Here is a 24,889-nt window from a genome sequence, read left to right as displayed (position 1 = left end):
TTTACAGTTTGAATCAAGGATAATCAGTCTTTTTCATGTTGCAGCTCTTGCAGTATAAAAGTAAGAGCTGCAGGATGAGTGCTGCACTCAACACAGCTCCAACTGAGATTCTGTTACAAAGACTAGTCAGAAAAGCAATCTGTATATTCTGTATCTAAATATTCTCAAGATCTGCAGCCCACTTGTTGAAAACCACCGATCAGCCACATTTTGCCCAACAAAGAATCCTATATCCCTCCAAGCAGCAATGTTTCTTTCAGTATCAGACAATACAAACAGTCCAGCATAGAAATCTAAATACCAGTAAGCCAGTCCTCAGCCAGACTGGTTTTATCCTTATCCAGGGCCATTTGGATGTCCTGATACCTCATAAAGTTCATGGTCTTACACATGTATGCTGGCTCTTCTAGGGACTCGGAGACACAAGCTGTCTACAAAAGGGATTTACAGCCATCTGGACTCCTCTTCAGCAAACACACAGGAGAAAAGCAGAAGTGAAACTGTGCTCCTCAAAGGACCAGGCACCCAATTGACAAAAGGCCCTTGCTGCCATATGCAAGGCATCACTTCAATCTTTCCTTGCACTTAGTGCCTGATCCAGGTTGGCACAGAGAAGCAGGGCTCAACCTGAGGCATTTTGTTACCTAAGTCTGCTGAACCTAACATTCAAATGTACCCTGGGCACCCTGCCAGTTCAACCTGCAGACCTTATTTAGTCTTACTTAATTTATGGAAGCTGAGAGTCACAGCAGGCAACACAACATGACTTCAGAGGTTGACAAATGTTCACAGTAACGTGTCTCTAACCGTTCTATTAATTACTCAGCTAAAAATTAGCAGAGACTGACTAATGAGCTTACTTTGTTTCTTGGTTTCAACATGCTGTTGAAATGACAAATCTACATTTGCTGACTGAAAAACACAACCCCACGTTTTGAAATGTTGTATCTTCCAACTGCCCAATTCTTGCTAAGACAAAAACGCTGTTCACAGCTAAGATCTGCTGCTAAAAAAAGAGAGCTTTAGGGCAGAGCTTGCACAGTCACCTATTAGAGCTACAAAGAAACAAAACAAGACAAAAACATGAGCTACCTCGACCAGCTGTGAAGTCTTGACTGAATTTTTATTTTTGTTTTAAATTTAATTAATTTATAATGCCTTTCTGGTTTGCATCAAGGGGGACTGGCACAGAACAGAGGTCAAGGCCAGATGCTTGGCAGCTGCAGAGTCTAAACCTTCATTTTTTAATATTTTCTCTGTATTTTTCCTATTTCTAACACAAAAAGGCCTAAAGGGAAATGTTTGGGGTTGAATGTCTTTGTATAGAGAGAATAAATTGTCTTGGTAAAGGAACAAAAAAGGAGAGGCTTTTATTTACACCTGGCTGCCAGCAAATTACTTCAGAAGGAGGTGGCACCTTGCTTAACTAGCCTTGTCAGTCCTCCCAGCCAACACAGCTTAGCTCCTCTGTGCCATTCGCACACTGTTATTAGCACTGGTGCTGCTGACATACCCTAGGAGCACAAGAGGTAACAATAAAGTGCATCAGCATCTTGAAACCCCGCTTCTCAGCGTGCCATAACTTACTTTCAATTTCTTGACCCTTTGTTCCATTGCCTGCATGCTAGTTGGAGGTTTTGCTTTTCGCAGTTCTTCCAGCTCCTCCTCAGTTTTATCAAGCCAAGCAGAGACGTCGCTGAGATCAGAGTTCACCTGCTGCCACTGCTGCAAGTGCTGCTTTATCCTAAGTTTATTTGTGAGGTCTTGAGCTTGGATGAGCTCCCACCTATCAATAATGCCTGCGAGTGACAGAACAACAAATGCTTACATGAACATTCCATAAAACTGATGGGTTTTCAGAAGTAAATTACTCTCCCAGTCTACCTAGGGTCAAATAACTGCTGCCATGTACTACTTCACTTTTTCTTTCTTGAGATAACAGTCTACCTTTGCATGCTACTGGGCGAGTTACCCACCATAATGCTATAGAATTTTTATCGCATTACTTCAAGACTGTTTTAATTCAGCTGGAAGCTTAGGACAAGTACAAGGAGTTGGAATTCAGTGAACCCCGTTGTAAACTGATAGATATGACAATGGGACAAAGTATGATGCAGCAGTTTGGACTTGGGTTTATATTTTACCAGTTCATGGATAAAGGAGATGGGAGATAGCACTTGTGCTATCCCTAGCACTGTTTCTGGAAGCCCTTGTCAGAGGGTGTCCTATTCACCCCACGTATGAAACATGGTCTATTTCTGATATCTGAAGCATGAGTTTAGCAACCTGCAGCACACAGCTGCATTCTTCTTTTTACCACTTAATTTGCTTTTACAATTGCAGTACAGACATGATCTTATTACAGACTCAAGAACCTGAAACCAGGAACAGGGTCCAGAAAGGTTAAGAGAAGCATCTCACTGGCCTATTTAAGGACCGCAGTGAACACAGTGAAGAACAAAGTACACTCCCAACTTTGCAAAAACATTTATTTAAATGGGAGCTGTACTATCTTGCTGTACAGACTTCCAACAGCTAAGAGAATGAAGTCTGGCAACCTTGTTATAGACAAAGAAACAGATTTCAAATCTGAATAAAAGTCTCCAAGGTCCTCAGTATCCACGCAAAAGTGCAATTCTTTCCATTCACTCCAACCAGCCAAGAGACGTGAGTAAGAAAAATCTCAATTCTGGCAGAAAATGTAAAAGCTTTCAACAGAAATGCTTCAGGCTGGACAATATTTAGTGAGAACGCAGCTCAATTATTCTTAGCAAAAAGCATTCATTTGGGCTATAGCAATTTAATTGTATTTTACTCCCAAGGCGAATGTGCAGCCTTTGATCCATTTCTGCTTTGTATCCCCAAGAGCCTCAGGACAAAAACTACAGCACACTGAATGCTCTGTACCTGACTGCTTCTCTGCAGGTGCAAGAGTCACAAGCTCTTGGTCATCCTGGGGTTCTTCATCACTCATATTAGCAGATGTGATGTTCTCCTTGCTGCTGCTGCTTGCAGAGCTGAGCTGCTTCACCTGGAATGACATTTTGATGGGTGAGCCCAGTGTGTTAACAACTCATCAAAAGTCAAGCTTCATTTGTGTTTGGGTTGCTGCTGTGCTCTCGTGAGTCAGATTTAGCACTGAGCTTCTGCTTCTTTCCTAACAGTTTATGCTGGCTCTTCATGTTTCTTGGAAAACAAACACACCGTGTTGACATTAATTATTACAAGACTGGTCATGGAAGTGGCACTACGTGTACCAGACAGCCTACATCTGCTGATGCTCTTTGTTAAGATTTCTAGTTCTTGGTAATATGATACTAAGGCTTCACAACTGCATTAATGGTGACAAAAACAGACACGTAGCAGTACCACCTTGTGTCTGAAAGAGGGCAGACAGTTGATCCAGATCAGCTGAACCTGGGAGCTGCTGGTGAAGCCACATCTGGGACGGCTGGAAACCAACCACCAGCAGACAACAAGGCCTTCCCTCACTGCTAATCCCAATGTGTCATTTTTTATATTGCCCTGAAGCAGATTAGACGTAGGATTGCAAGCTAGAAAAGGATTCTCCAAATCAGCCTGCTTAGTAAAGGGAGATATTTCAAGTAAATACCAAAGGAAGATGTTCACACACTCTCTTTGGGAAGGTAAGCTCTCCTAGAATCATACTACGACCAGAGGATGGTCCTCTGTCATGGTGCTATGATTTTTTGACTGATTCCGATCAGGATCCTAACACATTGCTCTGAATTGTTTTAGAGAAGCTTCTCCAGTGAGTGCACAGATGGAGACTCTCAGCAGTTCCCTGAGCCACCAGAATGAATGTCTATGTTTCCATACAGTGAACATCCCTGTCATCAACCAATCTTTTCCCCGATGCTGGAGGAAGGAAGAAGATGGAGCTACACATAGCGTAGGTTCAGTGCCCACAGAGCCTCCAACTCACATAGCTCGGCTTATAGGGGGTGCTTGTCTCAGGACCAGGCAGTACATCGCCAACAATCTCTGCCTGGTTGTACCGGTGTTTCCTGCAGACGGGGCTCTCTGGAGAATGCCAGGGATGAGCTTCAGAAACAGCCTTTCCTGAAACAAATTAAATGAAGGCCGTATGCCATGAGTACAATTTCCCACCTCCGTAAGGAAACTGTTGCTTTGTATTAAGTTAGAAAGCGCTCTAAATAAAATGGCATCGTTATGGCATAAAAACGACAGTTTTGCAGCTTTCCTTGCAAAGCATGCACATTTGCAAAACATCAACAGTGTTTCAAAGGTAATGAGATGACAGCCATGCAGTTATGGGGCACTCTGTTCTCTTCTGGAGAATGCTTGAATACAGGGATGAGTTCAAAATAAATAAATACACAAAAATGAAGAAGACTGCGCTGCGGTTTTGGAAAGCATCCCAATGATATTAGCACATATCTGCAACACATTTCAGTAGAGACGAGTCTACACAAGTCCTAAACACTCGTTCTGCATCTCACAGACAGGACACGCACGGTTCCGTCACACACGATGCAAAACCCCCCCAAAAAAAAAACCACTTTCAGAATTGGAACTGCTTCTCTCAGTAATAAGATAATTAAAACTGGAGACAACAAAAAAGGTGATACCACCCAGAGCACATCACCAAGAAAGTACCAGAAGACTTTGGATCGATACAATGAAATGCATGTTAAGCACCTTGGCAAAATTGAAATGGCATGTTTTGGACTGCTTTGTAATGTACATGTGAATACTGCAGCGTAAGAACACCATGGCAGGATGAGGCATGGTGTCCACACAAGGCAGGAAGTCAGACATTACGTATGAGAGAGGTTGAGGAATATAGCGTGCAGCACAGGGAGATCGCCATGTTCAGACACATGCATTAGCAGGTGCCTACCAGAAGATGCTTTCAAAGTTTTTGTGGTCATTTTAAGATATGCCTCAGGATTTTCAGTGATTTCTACATCTGAAAAAAGAATAATGTCATTTTCCTCACTATGCAGTATTTTCCAGCTATTAAAAACAACTGAAACAACAAGGGACAGCAAAGACAATAAAATAAAAAGTTGTTGGCACTACTCCCATCAGACATTTTTAAAAAGAAAGGTTTCCTAAAGCTTATGTTTCTTACAATATAAACTAGGTTTTGACAACACCATTCCCTCCATCAAAACACTTAAGAGATGAGACTGCTTACATTTATTAAGAGTACCTTAAAACCAACCAACAATGTGGAAACAAGACCTCGACCCCCCTCCCTTCCCACACACAGACATCCTGCAACTGTCTGTCTCCAAAGAAGCAGCCACCCACGGGTTCTCACCTGACAAAGCACTGTAGTACGTTGCTTCTTCTTCGTCCTCGTGAGATGAAGAGCCCCCCACATCACCTGTGTGATCCCACTCGAGTGGGATGGAGTCAACACTAACAGGGGTCTCACAGCCTGATCGTTCGTGACCTTGAGTAGGTGGCATAAGGTGGCAAAGGGACTGTGGGGAAGAGGGTCCCTCACTGATGGCCTTTTTATGCCAGGGATCGTTCTGGATTTCCCTGGAGTCTTCCGGATCCGTTTCATTTTCAGAGGTCTCTTTTTCATCATCTAATCCCTAGAAAGGTAAAATGTTGTTGTATATTAGCTATTACTAACAAGCAATAATTGTCAAAGATCTGCACTGCTAACTCAGCAACACAATACTACCTGGGACAGTTTTGAGGTAACTTGCAGGAACCCAAGACACATGTCCAATGAGAAGCACCATTTCTGCACCCTTCCTCTTTTGCCAAAACACCCCTCACATCAGCAACTACCACTTGTCTTCCAAGACACTCAACTACTACCTAGCATCTCTAGTTTGCAGAGAGCAGTCTCCAGTTCCAAGCAGACTGCATGGATTATGCAATTAAGTGATGCTCAGGTAGGGGTGACTCTCATACTCTCATGTTACCTACTTCACTTGCCTTTCAAATAAATGTTCTTTCTTTTTGAGCCAAAGCAAAATGGGGGTCAAATAAATGTTCCCAGAAGAAAGTAAAGAGCCTGCTACTCCCCCAGCTCAGAGGTGCTGTAAGAAAAGGGACTGATGGACCTCTCAAACAAATGTATAAGGAGGCATCATAAGCATCTTACTAGAATTAAAGAAAACAAAGTGATATGAAAAACAAGAAAAAGCTTTTAAAGCCCTACTACTATGTCAGTATTAACTATGTGAGTTACTTCCGTGCCATCATCCAGATTCTGCAGATGGAAACCCAACAGGAGAGAAGCACAGAGACATGGCAAAAATTTAGCAAACTTGGTCAAGCTGCTGGTGATAAGCACTAAGCACTGCCCTTCAAACACCAGAATCTTGCCTAAGTATCAAAACAACTCTTGCTTCTTACAGGATGTCTTGAAGTCAGCCTTTGATGGAAGCGGGCAACTCGGCCAAACACCTCCTGGCAGTATCTGTGAAGTTCTTCCAATTCATCTTCAATGAGGATAGCATCCAAAGGCTCGCTCTTCTGAATTAACTGCTCCCCAAAAACGATTAGCTGATCAATCTTATTGGTGTGTAGTGTTATTTCCTGCTGAAAACCCTATTTGAAACATACAAAACAATTAGTCTACCGTAGCATCCCTTCACAGCCTAAACTTTGTCCTATTCTTACTACAGTAAAAGGAAAAGCAGCAATTGGCATTGCTGGCTAATTTCATTTGGCAAATATCTTTTAACTGAAGAGGTGCAAAGGTTTGTTTTATTAGCAGGATTGTAGTTCTAAATGAAGTGTTGTTTTCCATGTGTGTACATCAATACGACTGCTCTGTCCTGAGCCTGCAGGGGACTGCGGCACGAGAATTTCAAATACTCAGTTTATTTTTCCATTGGGTACACAAGATGTTTTTCTCAGTAGCAGAGAAGTTCATCTGCTTAAGCCTGCAGCAAAACAGCAAATCTGCATCCCAGAGCAATTAATAGTGTAGGAGAAGAAGGGAAAAGCAGCATATGAGCAAGTAGCAAAGAGCCAATGTGTATTTTCGAATCACTACACATGCATGTTGTCTTCTCTCTCTTTTAAAGTTCCAGTTACAAGAAATGCACTCGAAGGAGAGACCCTACCTTAATACTGATTCAAAACAATGTTCCCTAGAAAAGAGCGCCTGAATTTAGGAATGCAGCTTTTACTATTAACTCACACATGTTCCTACCCAGATTTCACTGTCACTGACACTAAAACATTTGGAGAAAATGGCAGGATAGAACTGAGCTTGAACACTGACTCTGAATTAGAACACTGTACAGCTTACAGTCTAATACTGATTCAGAGAGCAAGTCTTAATGAAATACTGGTGTCCAAAAACAAATACAGCCTTACAAAGATCTGTTGCCTATTGTGAAGATCCAGAAAAACAGATGATTCTGTCAAGAGAGGGCAGCCCAATAAGATTAGCTTGGTTCTATTAAACAGCTGCTTTATAAGGATACGTACATTTAACTGGCGCATTTTGTCATCAAAGTTACTTTTTGAGAAGTGCTCCACATTCGTCAGCTGGAGATCCATTTCTGTCAGCCAAACAAGGATATTTTCCCTTGTTGCCTCAAACTCATCTCGGCGATTGGTGAAGTGCTGAATAGGAAAAAGGAAGCCACTGTTACAAGAATTCCTAAACTGAAAAAAGCCATCACAGGAGCTTCCTGAAACAACTTTCTTTTCATAGCTATTGTTCATCTTAATGGCCTTCATGACACAAATGACAGCATGTCATGTATACAAACTGTGCCCTTCCTGCAGCGCTGCTGGCATGAAGTGTCCTATGCCATCACACTGTTTGTATGGGACAGGGAATCAAACTACAGCAGTGCAGGGTGCTTTTATAAAAATAATTCTTACTTGCACACTGTGTAACAAAAATACCTTCTCCCACATTAGGGCAAGTCATTTGGACTCAGGGTTGATCATCTCATTTGTTCTAAATTTAGAAGTAAATCAGACAAAGGAAGCCATTCCCATCTCTATTTAAACTCAAGTAATTAAACTATGGTAATTAAAATCGATAAAACAATGGAGAAGCAAGATTGTGGATGCTGACACAGATGCAGTCGATGCACCACTAATCATGGAAGGCAGGACGAGTCCTCTGCCCCTATTTCCCATGGAAGCTACTAATGGCTTTGCAGGTTGCAATGCTCCAGTTCTCAGTGGATTTCCTTCTCAGAAAGGGAATTACATAACTTCCCAAACATGACACCTCCTAACTGCACAGATCAAACCCATTCAGATATCTCACAGCCTCATCCACTGGCCATTGGGAATGAATAATTATCCCATCCCTGTTGCAGTGTTGCTGTATTTAAAAATCAAGCAGCAACAAGATTTCTGAGGGAACATCAGGGAAAATCTGCCCAGAAATCAGTTTAACTTGAAATGGGAAAAAATCATCCTCAACTACAGGATCACACGAAGTCACACACACACTCTTCAACAACATTATTTTGTTAAGTAGACAGCATAGCATGAAGCAGTGACAGCACACACCCCTCCATCACATCTCCAAGCTTCAAGCCCAGTAGGTGAATCATAACTTGTCAGGAAGCAGAGCTGCACTGTGAACTCCAGAACGTCTGTATACTGGAACCTTCTCCTCTCTGCCTTTTACTTTTGGAAAGGTGCAAGTGCATGAATGAATCTAGCCATGACAGGGATGACTAAAAGGAGAGTATGATAGGAGTAGTAAGGCCTACAGCATGTTTTCCCCAAACTCGGGCCAATTCTTCACCTTTGCTTTTTCAGTTATGAAGATCCCATCTGCCAAGGTTTGCATCACATACTTGGTAACCTTTCCAGAGGTGCTCTCCCACCCTGGTAACTCAAGACACAACTCAACACAGCTGTTCATGAATATGTGTTTTGCCCTTCTGTATCTCCTATAGGAACCTGAAAGTGCTCCTTAACTCCCTTACCCCACCACTCCGTTACCTTGAGTCTCCTCAGAATGGCAGCAACCCTCCTCTGGAGGTTGTCCCAGCGCTGGTTGCCTTCGTGTACCATCTGCTTCAGCTTGCTGGCAGAGTCAGTGCGGTTCTCACGGGCAAGGCGCCTGTACTGTTTATTGATCAGCTCCAACTGAGTGAGCCGTTCATGGATCTGCCGTTGGAATGCCTGCAAAGCAAATGGAGAAACTCAGCCCCCTTGCTGACAAGAGAAAGAACTGGTATAATACTATCCATTGAGAGAGATGAAGTTGCCTCCTCCTCTTCAAAAAAAAAAAGCCACAACAATGGACTTTCCAACTACAAAATGAAATCCAGAGTAGGATCCATATTTCAAATTACCTTTAGCTCATTTAGCTTTAGCTCATTAGGAAGAAAAAAAAATAAAAACTAAAAACTAAATCTTTAACTTTGAAGAGGGACTGTGCTAGATCAGAATATTGTGTTCTCTCCAGAAAAAAAGATAAAAGGAGACAAACAGACCAGCCAGATATCTGGTAGCCATAATATGGCTATATTACGTATGGTTGCTGTATCTTAACTTCAAATTACAGGATGTATTTTTCAGCAGTTCTAGCATTTGGTAGAGACAGTAAGCATTCAGCAGCCTGACTGCCCAGCCAGCTGCTATGCATACAAAGAAGTTGTTAAAAATTCACCTCAAACTTCTTCAGCTCCTCCTTTGCATGTGTATACAAAACCTCTGAAGAATTGGGGCTAGCTGCTGTCCTTTCAGCTGCTTTTAGCCAATCTTCAAAGCGAGAATAGTCATCCAAAAACCTCTGCCACAAGCGCCAGGTTTCCTCAATTCTGACAGGGAGATACAGAAATGGAAGGGTTTTATCACAAGCTTATCAGTTTCTATTTCTTTCCAAAATTCAATTTGTGGCAAAAGCTTTTCTTCTGAATGCTGACCCAAACTTCTTTAGGAGCTGTTGGGCACAGACTTACTTCATTCTCCTCTCCATTGACATGGCACAAATGTTTCTCCACCGTCTGTCCAAACTCCTGCTAGTCTGCTGGATGGAGTCACACTCTGTCTCATTAGCACATGCATCTGAATCGTGCAGCAGGACTTCACAAATATTAAAGACAGACTCCACCCCAGCTGTGTGCTGTTCTATGTCCCGTTGTAGATCCTGCATAGACAAAAGAAGATTTTTAGAGGAAGGCAACACACGTGGCTAGACATCAGACATCCATTTTCAAAACACTGAAGAAGATTGGGAAAGAGCAATTTGTATGTCAGTAAGAGGTTACTTGGCTTTAGGACGCAGACTTGCAGGATGGGCTGTGTAGGAGACGGGCTGACAGATTAGGAGAGAACTGCCACAGAAAAAAGGAATTGTCCAGATGGGTTTCTCAGTGAAAGCACAATCTTTTCATGAACAGCATGGACAATTTTAACGTGCATTCAAAATCCAAACCTTGCACGCGCTGTAAATGCTTACTTATTAATTTAGGCTGTATCAGATGACAGTATGTCCTGTCAGCTTACCACAATATAGCACTTGATAGAGAACTCATCGTACACTTCCTGTACTTCAGCAATTGCAGGATCACAGACTGATATCACAAACCGCAGAAGCACAGCAAAAGAGCAGCCAGCATTGCACTGCTTTTCTTATCTCCCTTATTATCATAAATTCTATGATTCTATGCTTTCTCCTTCCAGATCTCCTGTTTTGACAGACTATTTAAAAGGGTCTGGCAAAGACCCTTTGTCTTATCTACATTACATTTCTTCTCCATAGATTGCTTCTCTATTTTATTCTGGTAGCTCCTTCTGTACCTGTAACTATTCTGAAAGTCAAAGTGAGTGAAGAACACAAAAAAATAAAGCCTTACCAAGGTATTTCATCTTAAAAAAGCAACTCTGCGCAACATTACCAACTGTGAATAGTAATGAAGTGACACTGTCCACTCTCTTTCCATTTTTCAACCCATTCCTGGCTTCCCTAAAGAAGGGTACTCAGAAGAGTCTCTAGCCAAGAATAACACAGAACAACAGCAAACACTAATAAATATTTTACTGACAACAGCAAATGAACTCCCCTTAGAAGGCTGATTGCATTGAACAGATGAAGCAGACCTGGTTTAACTCCAAACTTAAGTCAAACCAACTCAACACCAAAAAAACCACCCAGCTGCTGCTTGTAGGAAATCCAAGAAGAGTGAAGGAAGGTCTTCAAAATTAACAAGGTGTGAGGAGTTGAGTATCACCTTGTGGAAGCCTTCACTGTTACATGAGTACTTGAAAGAAGGGCTTAGCCAGAAATGGTAATAATTTGACTTGTAGGATATGTGATAATGTACCAAAATCTTTACTCACATCTTTACACAGACTACCAGAATTAAACCCAGCATCTTTTCTGATAACTTACTAATGATTCACAGCTGTTCTCCAAGCACAGGGTAGACATTCTATGATTCTATGTCCTTGTAGTCTGCTACTTCTTAAGGCAGCCCTACCCCACTGCTGTTACCTAGAGAGATTCTTCTGAATCTGTTAAGCTACTCTGGATTTACAACTGTATTTGTAAAAATGAGAATTGGGAACACAGATTACAAAACCACCTTACTTATGTTATGACACAGTGCTGACACCAGGTCATTGCTTTTGGTCATGCCCAGGTTCACATGCAATCACCCTAGGCAGAACTGTTGCTGTTTCTACAGCTGTTATTCCAAATGACATGACTGCATTATGCTGAGACAAACACAACTGAACCATGGGGTCAAGAACCCATCCCGAGCCCCAAAAAGTACTTTTCCATCAGCTTAAGCAGTCTACATGGTGCTAGACTTCTGCATTGGTGAAATCAACTTGAAATCTAAAAAGGAGTATTATTCACATTTCAATCTTCATCTTTCAGCTGAACAAACATGCCCTACAACAGCTCTCTCGATGCACAATGCTTTTAAATGTCATTATTCAAGACTGAACAAGTAAAGCTTTTCCAGTTGAGGATGTCAAACAAACAAAGCCTGCAGGGCATATTTCCCACCAACACTCGCTGAAATAATTGTTCAGATAAAACCAGGAAGGATCTCTTCACTTGTTGCGTTTACATAAAAGGTTTTGCTAGTATGTTTTTCCTATGATCTTTTTAGTCAGCACAAACTTCTCATGCTCAACCTGCTAAAAGCTTACAGTAGGAGCAGTCTGGAGGTGCCCACAGGTCTGCATTGACAGAAACTAAACAGTAAGGTAGTAGATAGCTCTGAGCAGCAAACGATGGCTCTTGCCACAACGGCTTCAGTTTGGAAAACAATTCCTATGCATCTACCGTTCTTCTCTGCATGGCAATATATCACAGCCTGTGAGAAATTCAAAAGGTTTGGATGGGGAGAAAATACTTCCATGTTGTCTACACGACTATTCACAGTGCACATGGAGCCATGAGACCACAGGACCAAAGGTTCTGGTGTTTGACCAGCTGCAGGCATTGGTGGGAGCCGTCCCCACTCCTGTCACAGAGGCACTATCACATGGGAAGCCATGATCTCTGGGACATGAGGCACCTCTGGGATATGAGGCACCTGAGAGCCATAGCAGCCAGCAGAGCACACAGCCCTCAGATCTGGGTCAGTAAGGGAAAAGTAAGCAGAAGCCAGAGACAGAAGATGGAAAGGATGGAAAAAACACTCTCAAAAGGCAGATGCCATAAAGTTCCACACTTTACAGCTTTATTCTTGATCTTCAGTTTTAGGACAAATACTCCTGTTAGAGTCAGAAGACAGTCATGGTGATTCTCATCCTTCCTAGGGAGGCACTGCGAACCTGGCACAGAAGAAAGGCTGACACAGTTTATGCTGCTCTACCAGGAAGTCTATGCTTTGGAGAAGCTCCTTTTCCTTCCTTGGCTGGTAGAGAAAGAAGTTTTACTATAGGACATCTCAACCTGCACATCCTTTTGGCTGGAAAAACTTGCACATTCAGTTGTAACCAGTCCTTGCCATCTTCAGCACTTAAAAACTAGCACAGATCTTTAAGAGCTCCTTGATAAGCCACTGTATTGGAGAAATGCCTACATGCACTCCACCAACAGCCAGTAGTGCTAGGCTGGTTCATACTTATGCCTCGGCAGGATTCATGCACCATCCCTCAGGATACTGTCTGCAGGTAGAGAGGGAAGAGGAGTGAGCTAGAGAGTGCAGTACCTCATATAGCACTTACATCTGCCACAGCCAGCTTGCTTTCATGATTCAGGCTTTGCAATGCTGAGCCTGGGTCATATATCATCCTGGCTGAGGGAGCTGGGCTTCTTCAGCCCAGTGAAGAGAAGGCTCTGGGGAGATCTCATTGTGGCTTTTCACTACTTAAAAGGAGCTTACCATCAGGAGGGAGAACAACTTTGTACATGGTCTGATGGCAACAGGACAAGGTGGAATGGTTTTAAACAAAAAGTGCCTTGTCTGGCCTCTATGAGGTTGAACTTAACTGGGCAAAAGCTCTGACATGTGAAAAAGCTGTTCCTTATACTTTGTGGGTATTTTTCAGTAGAGGGGAGAAGAGAGAACAGAGCAACACTTACAATACTGAAATAACAACAAGCAAATAAAAATTTTCCACGCAGTGCATCTTGGCAGGAACATGCAGTGAAAGTTAGAAGGCCTGGCTAAAGAAAAGAGAAAGGTGATTTTAAACTAGGACCAATTGTCAGCAAATTTTTAGCTCGTTCACTTTGGCTGCTCCTATTTCCCACCTGCTGTTCCGCCAGTCTCTTCTGGATTTCTTGGTCATCACAGATGTCATAAACAACAGGCTTAGAAAGTTCTGACTCAATCCGGGCCAACCAGGTGCGAAGGTTACTCATGTTTTTGTCCAAAAGTTGTATAAAAGCAAATGTTTCCTTCAGTTTCTTCACCCTAAGCAAACCAGGAAGAATATTTTGTTACAAAGATCTGTAATCAGTGGAAATTAAGTTAGCAGAAGATGACGACAGTCTTGGCCTTCTGAAGGATGTACTATCACACCAACCTGCTGTCTGCAAACCAGAGCCATATTTTAGTTAAAAGCTACCTAAATTGGCTCAGCAAGCCTCTGCCCTACAAACAGGGAAGGTCTTCTAAGAGTTACTGAAGCTAAACGAGCAGTGTCAAGTTTTGTAGCCTCATTCATCTGCTGGTCAGATCTTCTGCTCGTTCTTGGGCATTTATCTAAGTGGGTGCTTGTACAGTAATGCCTCAGTTAAACTGAAATGGGTATCTGTGCCCCGATGTACCTGCTGTGAATGATGTTGAAGGCTTTCTTCATCAACCACCAGGCCTATCCTATGCAGCAGGACTACCAGCAAGGTATTGCTCTGCCAATGCAGACAGAACTGTGCCCACACCAAAGCTCCAACATTCTGGGTAAATGAATGCTGACAGTAGAGGAGAAGGCCTGAGCTATAACAGCTTCAGACCTCACAGAGCTCTGATGAAAGTTCCTCTAAGCAACAAACTGAAATGTGTGGAGAGGTGCCAGACTCTCCTAGTGGGTGAAAATGAAAAAACACAAACCCCAACCAACACTGAAAAAGGGGAATATCCAACAGCTGGAGAGTCATACATCAGACAAGCAAATAAACCGTATAGAACACTTACTTTTTGTACAGCTGTTTATAGCAAAGCTCTCAAGGCACAGACAAACTTCTTCTCTTACAGCCTTTACAAAATATTCCCATGTCAAAATCCTTTATAAGCCTCTCAGCCCGGTTATAGATTTTTGTGAATTTATCTTCATGTGTTGGAGGAGTATCTGCTAAACCACCTCACCGCTCTCACATGTCTTCTTGTAATTCTCATTTAATGCCATTCCCAATAGCAATTACTAAAAAGCACAATACTGGGTGAAATATATCTCTTTATATATATATCTCTGACTTCAGTTTGCTATCAGTTTGCCTGCCACACTTTGATAGTTAATAGAAGAAAAAAATATATATGAATTCTAGATCCTGATTTTAATCTGACCTGTTTTAAACATCTAGATTATAAAATGGGATGAACTGCACCGAAAAGCACTTCTCTCTGTGAACAGCACTGGTCTATAATGCAGTACTACAAACACTAACTGGAGTCAGGTGATTTCTCCCCTGCCCTAGAGAGAGTCTGTTTCCAGCTGGCATCATTTCCCTACACAATCCTTCCTGGCCACTTTCATCCCTCTGCTGTCTCATTCTGACCCTACACCTGGGGATGGACGTTTGGACCTCACACGAGGTTTTAAAAACACCAATTTCTGTATTAAGCTTTAAGTAACCACCACCTGGTCTAAAAAATGCTAGACTATCTAATTCAAGTGCAGTGCTAAAAGTTCAGTACCAAGTATAAGAAGGCCAAAACATTTCCCATTTATCAATTACCGTGACCTATTTGTCAAATGCTGCAGCAGGGAACTGTCACCATCTGAACAATGCCAGCAGCTGGGACATCCAAGATGAATCCTAACTCACTTGTTTGCAGCAGCATTATGCAAAGCTAGGAATGGGGCTGGGAGGGAGGGAGCCGTAATCTCACCTAGCGCAGGCAAGGACGGATTACATGAAGGCAGAGTCGCTCTGACAGCGTTCCAGGCTGCAGGCTTCATGCAAAGGACCTGCCCCTCCTTGCAGGAAAAAATGAGTTTTCTTGCCCACTGTCCTGCCTGGCAGCCAAGCTGTCCTAGCCAGTCTTAGAGGAGTCCAAACTGCCCGAAACTGAGTGGGCTTTGCACTTGCCTATTGTAGCATATGATAAAACAACAAGAGATATGTAGGATAGCTAATCCACGATGAATATATCACTCTGTGAGCAACGACTGATCTTATTAGCAATCTTAAGGCAACCAAACAGGACACAGACGTCAGCTGAACACTTGATTTAAGGTTAAATACTTATGCAGATGTGGGAATGATAGTGATGGATGTGTTCAGACCCGCTGAGCGTTGCCAGGGTATCGAGTAAGGCCAACAAATGTGGGACATGGACTATCAGCAGAGGAAGCAGTTTCCCCTACCTCTTGTTCCAATAAGGGTCAGGCAAAATTTTCAGGCAGTTTTACAGCATGTGGACAAGAAGAGAACAATCCTATAACTCCTGGAGACAGTATTTAGTGATTCTGCACTCTCCAGAATGCAAAATTAGTCTAGTCTGGTCAATGCAACCTTGTAAGTCAACCTGAAGAATCTGGCCCAAGTCTGTGCTTCACTTGCAAGGCCACTGATACTGGCAAAATGTGCAAGGCAGTCTGCTCCTTTACACCAGTGGTGTTTTCCACTGCTGCAGCTGTCAGAAGAAGCCAGGGGGTGACAAAAGCATTCAGCAGCTCTTGCTTTTATTAACAAGCTCTTTTCAGAACTCTGCACTCAAGTTCAACCCTTTATGCAGAAGGCATCTGGTTTCCAAGCAAACAGCTGTTACATAAATCTTCCTGTTACTGGTCCCACTTCCATTAAGTGGTTCTCAATGAAGATGTCACACTCCAGTAACCATACAGCTTTTTCTTGTGCTGTCACAGGCTGGCAATAAATTGCCCAAGAAGAACTAATTCTCACTCCACTCTCTCCCCTACTCCTGTCCCACCAGCCAATTTTGATCCACTTGATTGTAACACTCAGAAGGCCTGTGGCTCACCAAAGGCAGGTGACTGACCTGGCAGCCCTTTTGGCTGGAAAGATGGGACAGTACGTGCTCTGTGTTGATTACAGAAAGAAGGAACCAACAGAAGAGCTGCAAAAAGTTTAAGCCAAACATGTGCACTGTTGCACTGCTAGTTCTGCACAACTTCAGACCAGTTAGAACGAAATAAGGCTTGACCGCTGCCCTAAAAATTGAATGGCAGGTGAAGCAAATAGCATCATTCAAAATGGAGAACTCTAAATATGTCAATACACCGGCATAAATATGGTTGTCATCAGACTTTTGACCAACAACTACCATTATTCTGCAAAGATAACTGCCGTTCTCTTGTACAGAGGTTTTCTGCTTTGGGAATGTCTTGCAAGAGATGCACATGTTGGAATTATCCAATGCCATTACCTACTTGCTGAGTCCATACTTTAGGACACAGTATTGTTCCTGTTTCCTTTACTCCTTTCTTAATCTAAATCCACCTATTTTCTTTCTTGAAGTCGCAATACAGAAAAATTTAAGGGTTACAAGCCATGAGTTACTTTATTCAACCTGCACACTGGGTAACAGGTGGATATGAACAAGGAGGTCCAAAGCTAAACTAAGGGATATTCAATTACAATTAGACATTTACATCTTTATGATTGACAGCAAATCCATCGAGTAAGACAAACAACAGCTTCAAGGAGAGTGGTACTGTGAACTTGTATCTATGCAGTTGCCTTCACAGATGCGCCGCTGTAAATATCTAATTTAATTTGTTACATATTCTGGGAAGAATATGGCATTCCTCAGTCATTGGACCACCCTGAATGACCAAAGTCATCAGTCTCAAACACTGAAAGCAACAGGTGAAATGATGAGAAAGCGGAGCAGAGAGATCTGCCGTTACTCTGGCTAGAGATCAAAACAATCAGCAGTGAAACTTCAAGTGCTCCTCCCCGTCACCCAAAGCATGCCACCACTACTGATAATGGAATTCTGAAGGATAACTCTCTCAAGTTATTTGGTCAAACAGGCAAAACTTACTGTTTTGCAGATGAAGGGCCTGGTGATACAGTTTGCTTCCCAACAAGAATTAACCTGCCACCTTCCAACACTTCAGCATTCTCCCAGAAACAAATCAAATCAATCAAATCAATCTGAATAATATCACAATCTCAAAAGGAAAACAAAAACCAATAAGCCCAACTTAACAATCTCTTGGTTTTTTTGTCACAGGCCCAACTCTAAAGGCATCCTGATTAAAAATAGTGCTTAGAAACATGCATTAGACACATGGATAAGCCAAGCGAAGCCCGTTGTTAAACATCTTCATCTTTCCAACCAAAATACCCGTGGCAGAAAAAGAACAAAAGCAGGAGATTATAACAAGAAGCTGGCTGCAAAAGTGAACAGAAGGACTAACTGACCTGACTCGACAATGGATTTGGGCCTTAACAGCCCTGTGAAGCTGCCAGCATTGGGTTGCAGGAGGACTGAATTAGGGGCTGATCAGTTTGGGACTGAATTGCTGCACAGCCCCACAAAGCAGCAGAATATTTGGTACTACTCAGGTATTATCTGCCACTCTGAGGCGCTTCCAGGTTGAGTGAAGTGTGTTCACACAGCACAAAAGATGACAAAATGCCTGCCAACCGCATCCCATTAGCTGTCAAAGTGCAGCAGGGAAAGGCACAGGAGAGCTGAAAGGGTAACAAATAACGTTTGCATTTAGCGTCTAATGAGATGAAAAACACCCTGATGCATATTCCGAGCCGTCCTTCACCAACACAAACGTCATGCAAGCCAGGCAGAAAAAGACACCCGCCTCCATTTATGTGTAGCAGCAGAGGGGCTGCTGCCAGCTGCCAGGATTGTTTACTGCGGCAAATGAGATGCACGAGAGCCGGAACCTTTGTTCAGCGAGGTGCGGGGCGAGCTCGGCCGTGTGAAGGACAAAAGACCTGATTCCGAGCCGTGATGCCAACGGTGATTTTCAGGCCTTCGTATACAGGGCGAGCACATTTCAGCAGTGCTGCTAACATGACAGCAAGCCCTGCGTGCGTGGGCTGTGAGCTCGGCACACATGGGCACGCTGGAGGATGGCTCTCCTCACATCCCCCTGCAGTCAGCCAAAGGCTGCCGCTGCCCATCTCCTCAGCCTTGGCTGCAAGCTGCCAAAACATCTGATTTGAAGGCGGAGGCCCCGAGGGCCGTTCCTCCTCCAAGCCCCGCGCACAGCCTGCTGGCTCGGCCACTTGTCCAAGGGGAACAGCGCTGAGGCGCCGGCGCACCCGCGTTGCGGAGCCGTCCCCCGCAGCCCCACGACCCACCGCCACCGAGCCCGAATCAGCACTTACGGTTCGCAAGTAGCAACCATTCCTCAGCCTGCAAATCCCAAGCTGCCGGGGGACCGAGCGAGCGGCTGTGCGACCACGGCACGCACGGATGAGGAAACCCCTCCTCCACAGATGCCCTATTTATTCGCTGCTTTAGCATCCCGCGCTGGGGGGGGGGGGGGGGCGGAGGGGGGACTTACCCGTCCTCCTCCCCGACCCCTGAGCTGGGGAGCCCACGGCGGCTCTGGGTCCCGCAGCATTTTACCTGGCAAACGGCCGCATCCCTCCTCAGAGCAAACCCGCCAGAGCTCTATTCTGACACAACAGGAGAACACGAAGGAACGCACGCATCACAACCGCCCGCGGCCGGCGACAGCACGGTGACAGGCTGGAGGCTTCGGCACGGACAGAGCTGCTCTCAGCGCTCATTTCGTCTCTCTGTTTGTGCAGAGCCTCAAAGCAGGGCGATTTGCAGCAGGGTCAAATTGAAGCGAACCCCAAATCAAGCAAAGGTCCATCCGCACACAGACCCACGCACACGGTGTATCCTTACTTCCTCTGCGCTCTTCTCTGTCGCCTGTACCATTCTATCCCGGGTCTTTAAGTACGAATTAAATCTCCCACACACTGCCCTGTCCTCTCTGTAACCTCCCAGTGCAGGAGGAAGGCCTCTCGAGCAAGGAGCCTGGAGGACAAAACAGCCCCATGTCTTTTACGGTATCACTCATCTGTGGAAAAACACACTATCATAATTTGTTTGTTATGACTGCCAGCGATCATGGGGCAGGGAAATAAGGCGGAAGTCACGGAACCCTGGGTTAAAAGTCACTCCCCACTCAGCAAACATCAGACAAAAAAAATAGAAGTTGTGGTAATCCCCCCAAAAATGCAAGGAATGGACTGGAAATCAAAGGCTGATCAGCATTCAGGTAATCTGCAGACCTGTGTGAGCTCGCCAACTGCTCACATTCAACACATGGCAGAAGAGAAAAAGCCAGGCAGACGCCTCTCACTGCACAGTTAAATCACTCGGGCTCCGTTCCGCTATGGCCCAGGGACGGTCAGGTGCATTCAGCATGGCAGGTCTGGGACAGGAAGGTGGGAACAACAACAGCAGGGAGGCATGGCCATGCCCAGCCCAGCCGGCTCCCCCCACTCCCAGCACGCTTCAGCGTGCATTGCATAACCCAATAAGCCTAACCACCCTGCCTGAGACGATAATGAATCCTGTCACAGCTCCAAACAGAACCATAATCCTTGAAGGATGGGGAATCTGGAGAGCAAGGAAAGAGAGCGGGCACTTTGTGAGTGATATTTCAACTACAAAGATCATTTCTTTTGCACCAAAATGATTACGGAGAATGAGATTTTACAGTGGTGCTGCCACAGACCAGTATAATTCTACTGAACACGGCTGTACGGTGTAACCACGGCAGCAGACTTTGTTTTGCTTGCTGTGCAGGGTCCGTCTGCAGCAGGTAAGAAGACCTTTGAGCTCAGAGCACAGCTGCACTGCAGTGGGGTGGGACGGCAGACCGACACGTGGTGCTCACTGTGCTGCCCTGCCAAAGGGCAAGCAACGTGGCAGAAAATACGCCCAGAGAGCAGCTGAGGGCGGTGTGAACTCGCTCGATCCCTGTGCCTACAAGGTGCAGCCTGCTGCCATCCAGGCAGTTATGGGGCAGACCCACTGCAGGGAGGATGCAGGGTCAGAGAAAGCACAGAGCAGAGGAGAACTTCACCGGAGCTCCCCAATTAATCTAACAGCATACAGCATATCCTCGTGTTGCAAGCGCAAGGCATTGCCAATGGAGAGCTTCATCTAATTCTCCTTTTACTGCAACCCATGGGAATTTAACAGGGAATCACAGAATGGTTTCAGTTGAAAGAGACCTTACAGACCACCAAAGTCCAACCAACCTGCCATAGTGAGGCACCATCCAGCCTGGCCTTGAGCACCTCTAGGGATGGGGTACCCACAGCTTCTCAGTGCCAGGGACACACCACCCTCTGATTAAAGAATGTCTTTGTAACATTTCTTTTTGGTACGCAGTAGAAAACACCCTTTATCTCCTCAGCTCAGTGTGAGAAGGAAGAGGTTGAGCAGACATTGTAGCTTAGGCCTCTCAGACCCCATGATGAGGGCTGTTGGATTGCAAATACTAAGAAAAGCCCTAATTGCCAAGGATTTATTAAAATGATAAGGAGGCACACATGGCATTGTTAGTTTCACCACATTTTCACGCTTGCACTGAGTCAGTCATTTTAACCCATTCCTGGTACAGACCCAACCAATGTGCCTTCCTCCATGAAACAGAGCCACCAAGAAACACATCACAGTGTGCCCACAGCCAGAGCAGCTTAGAAATGGCATCCCCCTTCCACAGCTTCGTGAAAGTGCTGAGAGCTGCAGGATGCCAGGAGGCACAGAAATCACAGAGCCATAGAATGACTTGGATTGGAAGGAACCACCTATTTCTAATGCCCCCCAATGCAGATATTTCTTACTGACCAAACCAGCCCATGGACCCCAAACTACCAGAAGCAGCCACAGATGAAGGCAGAGATTTTCCCGGATGCTCAAGATGCCCACCTGCAACCAGTGGCTGCTGCTCCGGTCTGACTGCAAGCTCTGTGCACACAGCAGTTGCTTACCTCTGGACTGGGAAGCAAAGCATGCAGTTTGTGTCAGTGGCAAACAGGCCATGGAACAATAAGGGATACGCCTCTGCCTGTGTACACAGTGCAGGTCCGGTTAAAGCAGGCACAGCTTGGGAGTGCTGCTCCAGAGTACACCAGGGATATAAAAGCCATTCCATGGATTTTTGGCTGTTTACTCACATGCACGCTGCCAGTGCACTGCTTCTTCTGCTGTTTCTGCCTTTGCTTGGGTGGGAGTGCAAGCATACTATGTTTTTTTCTCACAGAGTGCTGCCACAAGGTCAGCGACCGAAGAAAAGCAAAGAGATTTGATGCCCATCTTCATGGTCAGCTCAAGGTTCTCTTTTGGCCTCTTGGTACACTCGCATTCCCCTTTTATCAGCAGAGACTTCAGCACAATAACCTGCACTGTTAAGAGTATCTTCTGAGCTGCACAGAATTCATTTGTTCTCTCACCCAAGCACTTCACTGCCTTAATGCATTTTACCCCACGAAAGCGAACATTTTGAGACCTTTCCAAGTTTGCACCAATCTACTCTCCAGCTGCAAAGTATGCAGCAAGGCTTTGTCACTACACAAACTGAGCACAGGCATACAATGAAAGTGCTAAGTCCTGCAAGCGTTGCCATATGGCAGATCTAAGCTTGTCACCATGAACTAAGAGAATCACTTTAAAGACTAAATGGGAAGCTCACCTAATTTGCCCATCTGTCCCAGGATGCTTATTGGTTTTAAAAGGTGCAATAAGCTACCAGGTGGAACGTTCTGTATTGAACAGACTGGCTTGAGATGGTTTGCTTTCATTCTGGTATCACACAGACATACACATACACTGCAATATAGAAATGGTAGATGTTACCCAAGTTGCTGGGTCAGCCATGGAGACATCAGTGACCACAGAATTGATATCACCTATAAATCTCAATTACATTCCCTTGTGGATATAGGTTATTTTATACCCTCTAGCCACAGGGTCATTAGTGCTTGTCTACTAGAAAGATTCAGTGTCCAGGATAAAGAGCTAGCTTTCAACACACTGGTCTTCAATAGATACTTTCTCCTCCAATTTATAGCACACCTCTGTACATTACTCACTGCACACACTATGGCCTGTTACAATAACAGCATGAGATTCAGTGCTGCCACGCGGGGCCACCAACTTCATTTAGTGCCATCCAACCTGGCCTTAAACATCTCCAGGGACAGGGCACTGATGACATCTCTGGGCAGCTGTTCCAGCACCTCACCACTTTTATAGTAAAGAACTTCCCCTTGATATCCAACCTCCTTCAACTTAAAACCCCTTATTTATAACCTTCCTCCTGCCAACCCATCCTACACACTGCATGGACCTGGCAATGGTTGATGGCTGAGATCCTGTGGATTGCAATGTTTTCATGCAACAAAGCTGATGCAGTTTTGCCACCACACTGTTTCCATGCTCTCCTTTGGCACAACTTAATTGTTTTGTTGTTGTCGTTTATTTATTTTTAAAGGATTGTGCAAAAGAAAACTGAAAAGGAAGAAGCATCACAGTGTGTGTGGAGCATCACAGCCCACATTCACAGGTCATCCCACCTCCAAAGCTACTTGCTCTGCTCCCTCATGAAGGAGTCCAGCTTCTGTCACACCTAGGAGGAGTAGAACTGCTGTCTCCTCCACAGTGTCTGAGCTTAGAATCATAGAACTGTTCAAGCTGGAGAAGACCACTAAGATCATCTGGTCCAACCGTCAACCCATTGCCACCTATACTCTCTTCTTGAAAATCTCCAAGGGATGGTGACCCCCCCCCATCCACCTCTTTGGGAAGCCTGTTCCAATGCCTGAATACTGTGTTTGAGAATAAATTTTTCCTAATATCCAATCTGAACTTCCCATCATGCAACTTAAGTTCATTACCTCTCATTCTACTAGGAGACACTACCCGAAAGTGCAGGAGGAGCCTCCTCCTTAGTGCCCTAAAACACACGACAATATTGAAAGCAGAGCAAAATAAACGCTCCTAGAGTGTGGTGGATATTTATAACTGAGCAACCAACAACAGCCCAAATGCCAGCCCTGCCCCACACAACAAGGTGAGGGAGGAGATGTGCTACATCCATGCTGCAGAATTGGTCCAAGCACTGAACCATTTTCATCCACCTTCATTAGGCATTAAAGCCATGATGATCAGCAAAACCCACTGCGCTGCTTGATAACCTTGGACCTGCTGCTTAAAATAACCTTTCCTCATCTCCTTACAGTTCATCATCCTTGTCCTGAATACAAAACTGATAGAAATCGCAGGTAGCAGATAGTACAATCCAAACCTTTAAAGGCGAGAAAACAGGAACTGTATGAAGTCCACACACCAGCTACCCAATAGCTGAAATACCCTTTTGGATATTCAATACTGGGAGCCACATTGATGCTTTAAGCAAATGCACACAAAGGTACCTCAAAGCACTGCCATACATGTACCTGAAGGTAAGGCTTGAAGACACCCCATGTAAAAAGACAAATGCTCTGTTGGCAGAGACTACCTGAATAATAACATGTCAGATCTCTCTCCATCCCAACAGTTCTTAAGCATGCTTTGCCTAGGTATTAGTAGAAACGTGCCACGTCTGCTTCAGTTTTTAAAAAAAACATGTATTTTGATCTACATTTAAAAAATGTTACGATGCAAAACTAACACAACAAGACATAAATGACCGTAAAGGTGTTTGAAAAGTGACGTGTTACCATAAGATGAGAACAGAAGAAGTTCTGTTATTAAAGCAAAACGTTCTTTCCTACACAGTATCAAACAGAAACGTATCTGGAGACAGACGAGCTGTTGCAAGACTGATCTGCAACCTGTTACATCTTAAGAAGGCAGCTTCTGCTTAATCATTCATGGCTCATGTGTCACCGTTAATTCAGATCTCATTCCTGATTATGATCCAGCACACTTAAGCACTATGTTTTCAAGCACAGCCACCCACTTCACCAAACCTGAGGCCCAGGGAAGCAAGCAACAGGCAAAACAAAACCTTGGGAGATAAACTGAGGCCAATACTAATTTTTGTGTTAGCCTTGTTATTTCTGCACTACTAATAAACTCAGGTAGGAGGTAAGACCAGCTCAGCGTTCTCCTCCCGATCTGTGGTAGAACCTCATAGATGCTAGTTAATGTGATCATCCTCCCAAGACTAATACTAAAATGATTGTGATGTTCTTAACTCAAATGTTATAAAGATCTTGAATCCTGTAAGAGGTCACTGGTTGGACTGCACAAGTGTTCATTTTAATTTCCATCAGTAGCAATTTCCATTTCATTACCACACAGAATATACTGAATGAACAACAAAATAATTGTACTACGGTCTT

General features: G+C 44.2%; 1 protein-coding gene across 1 annotated transcript in view; it reads right to left on the bottom strand.

The window, feature by feature from the left end:
• Window positions 1–24,889, bottom strand: part of SYNE2 (spectrin repeat containing nuclear envelope protein 2) — a 162,388-nt gene that overhangs the window by 4,286 nt on the left and 133,213 nt on the right. Inside the window, exons 102-112 of the mRNA XM_072337588.1 lie at window positions 13,667–13,829; window positions 9,909–10,096; window positions 9,617–9,767; window positions 8,944–9,126; window positions 7,456–7,593; window positions 6,370–6,564; window positions 5,312–5,594; window positions 4,886–4,954; window positions 3,947–4,083; window positions 2,908–3,031; window positions 1,588–1,799 (exon numbers count right to left, since the gene is read on the bottom strand). Of these exons, the coding sequence (XP_072193689.1) occupies window positions 1,588–1,799; window positions 2,908–3,031; window positions 3,947–4,083; window positions 4,886–4,954; window positions 5,312–5,594; window positions 6,370–6,564; window positions 7,456–7,593; window positions 8,944–9,126; window positions 9,617–9,767; window positions 9,909–10,096; window positions 13,667–13,829 (1,843 nt within the window). The remainder of the gene's footprint in view (window positions 1–1,587; window positions 1,800–2,907; window positions 3,032–3,946; window positions 4,084–4,885; window positions 4,955–5,311; window positions 5,595–6,369; window positions 6,565–7,455; window positions 7,594–8,943; window positions 9,127–9,616; window positions 9,768–9,908; window positions 10,097–13,666; window positions 13,830–24,889) is intronic.

The sequence above is a fragment of the Excalfactoria chinensis genome, chromosome 5 (genome assembly GCF_039878825.1).
Source record: "Excalfactoria chinensis isolate bCotChi1 chromosome 5, bCotChi1.hap2, whole genome shotgun sequence".
Lineage (NCBI taxonomy): Eukaryota > Metazoa > Chordata > Aves > Galliformes > Phasianidae > Excalfactoria > Excalfactoria chinensis.
This window is presented reverse-complemented; position numbering and strand designations above follow the sequence as displayed.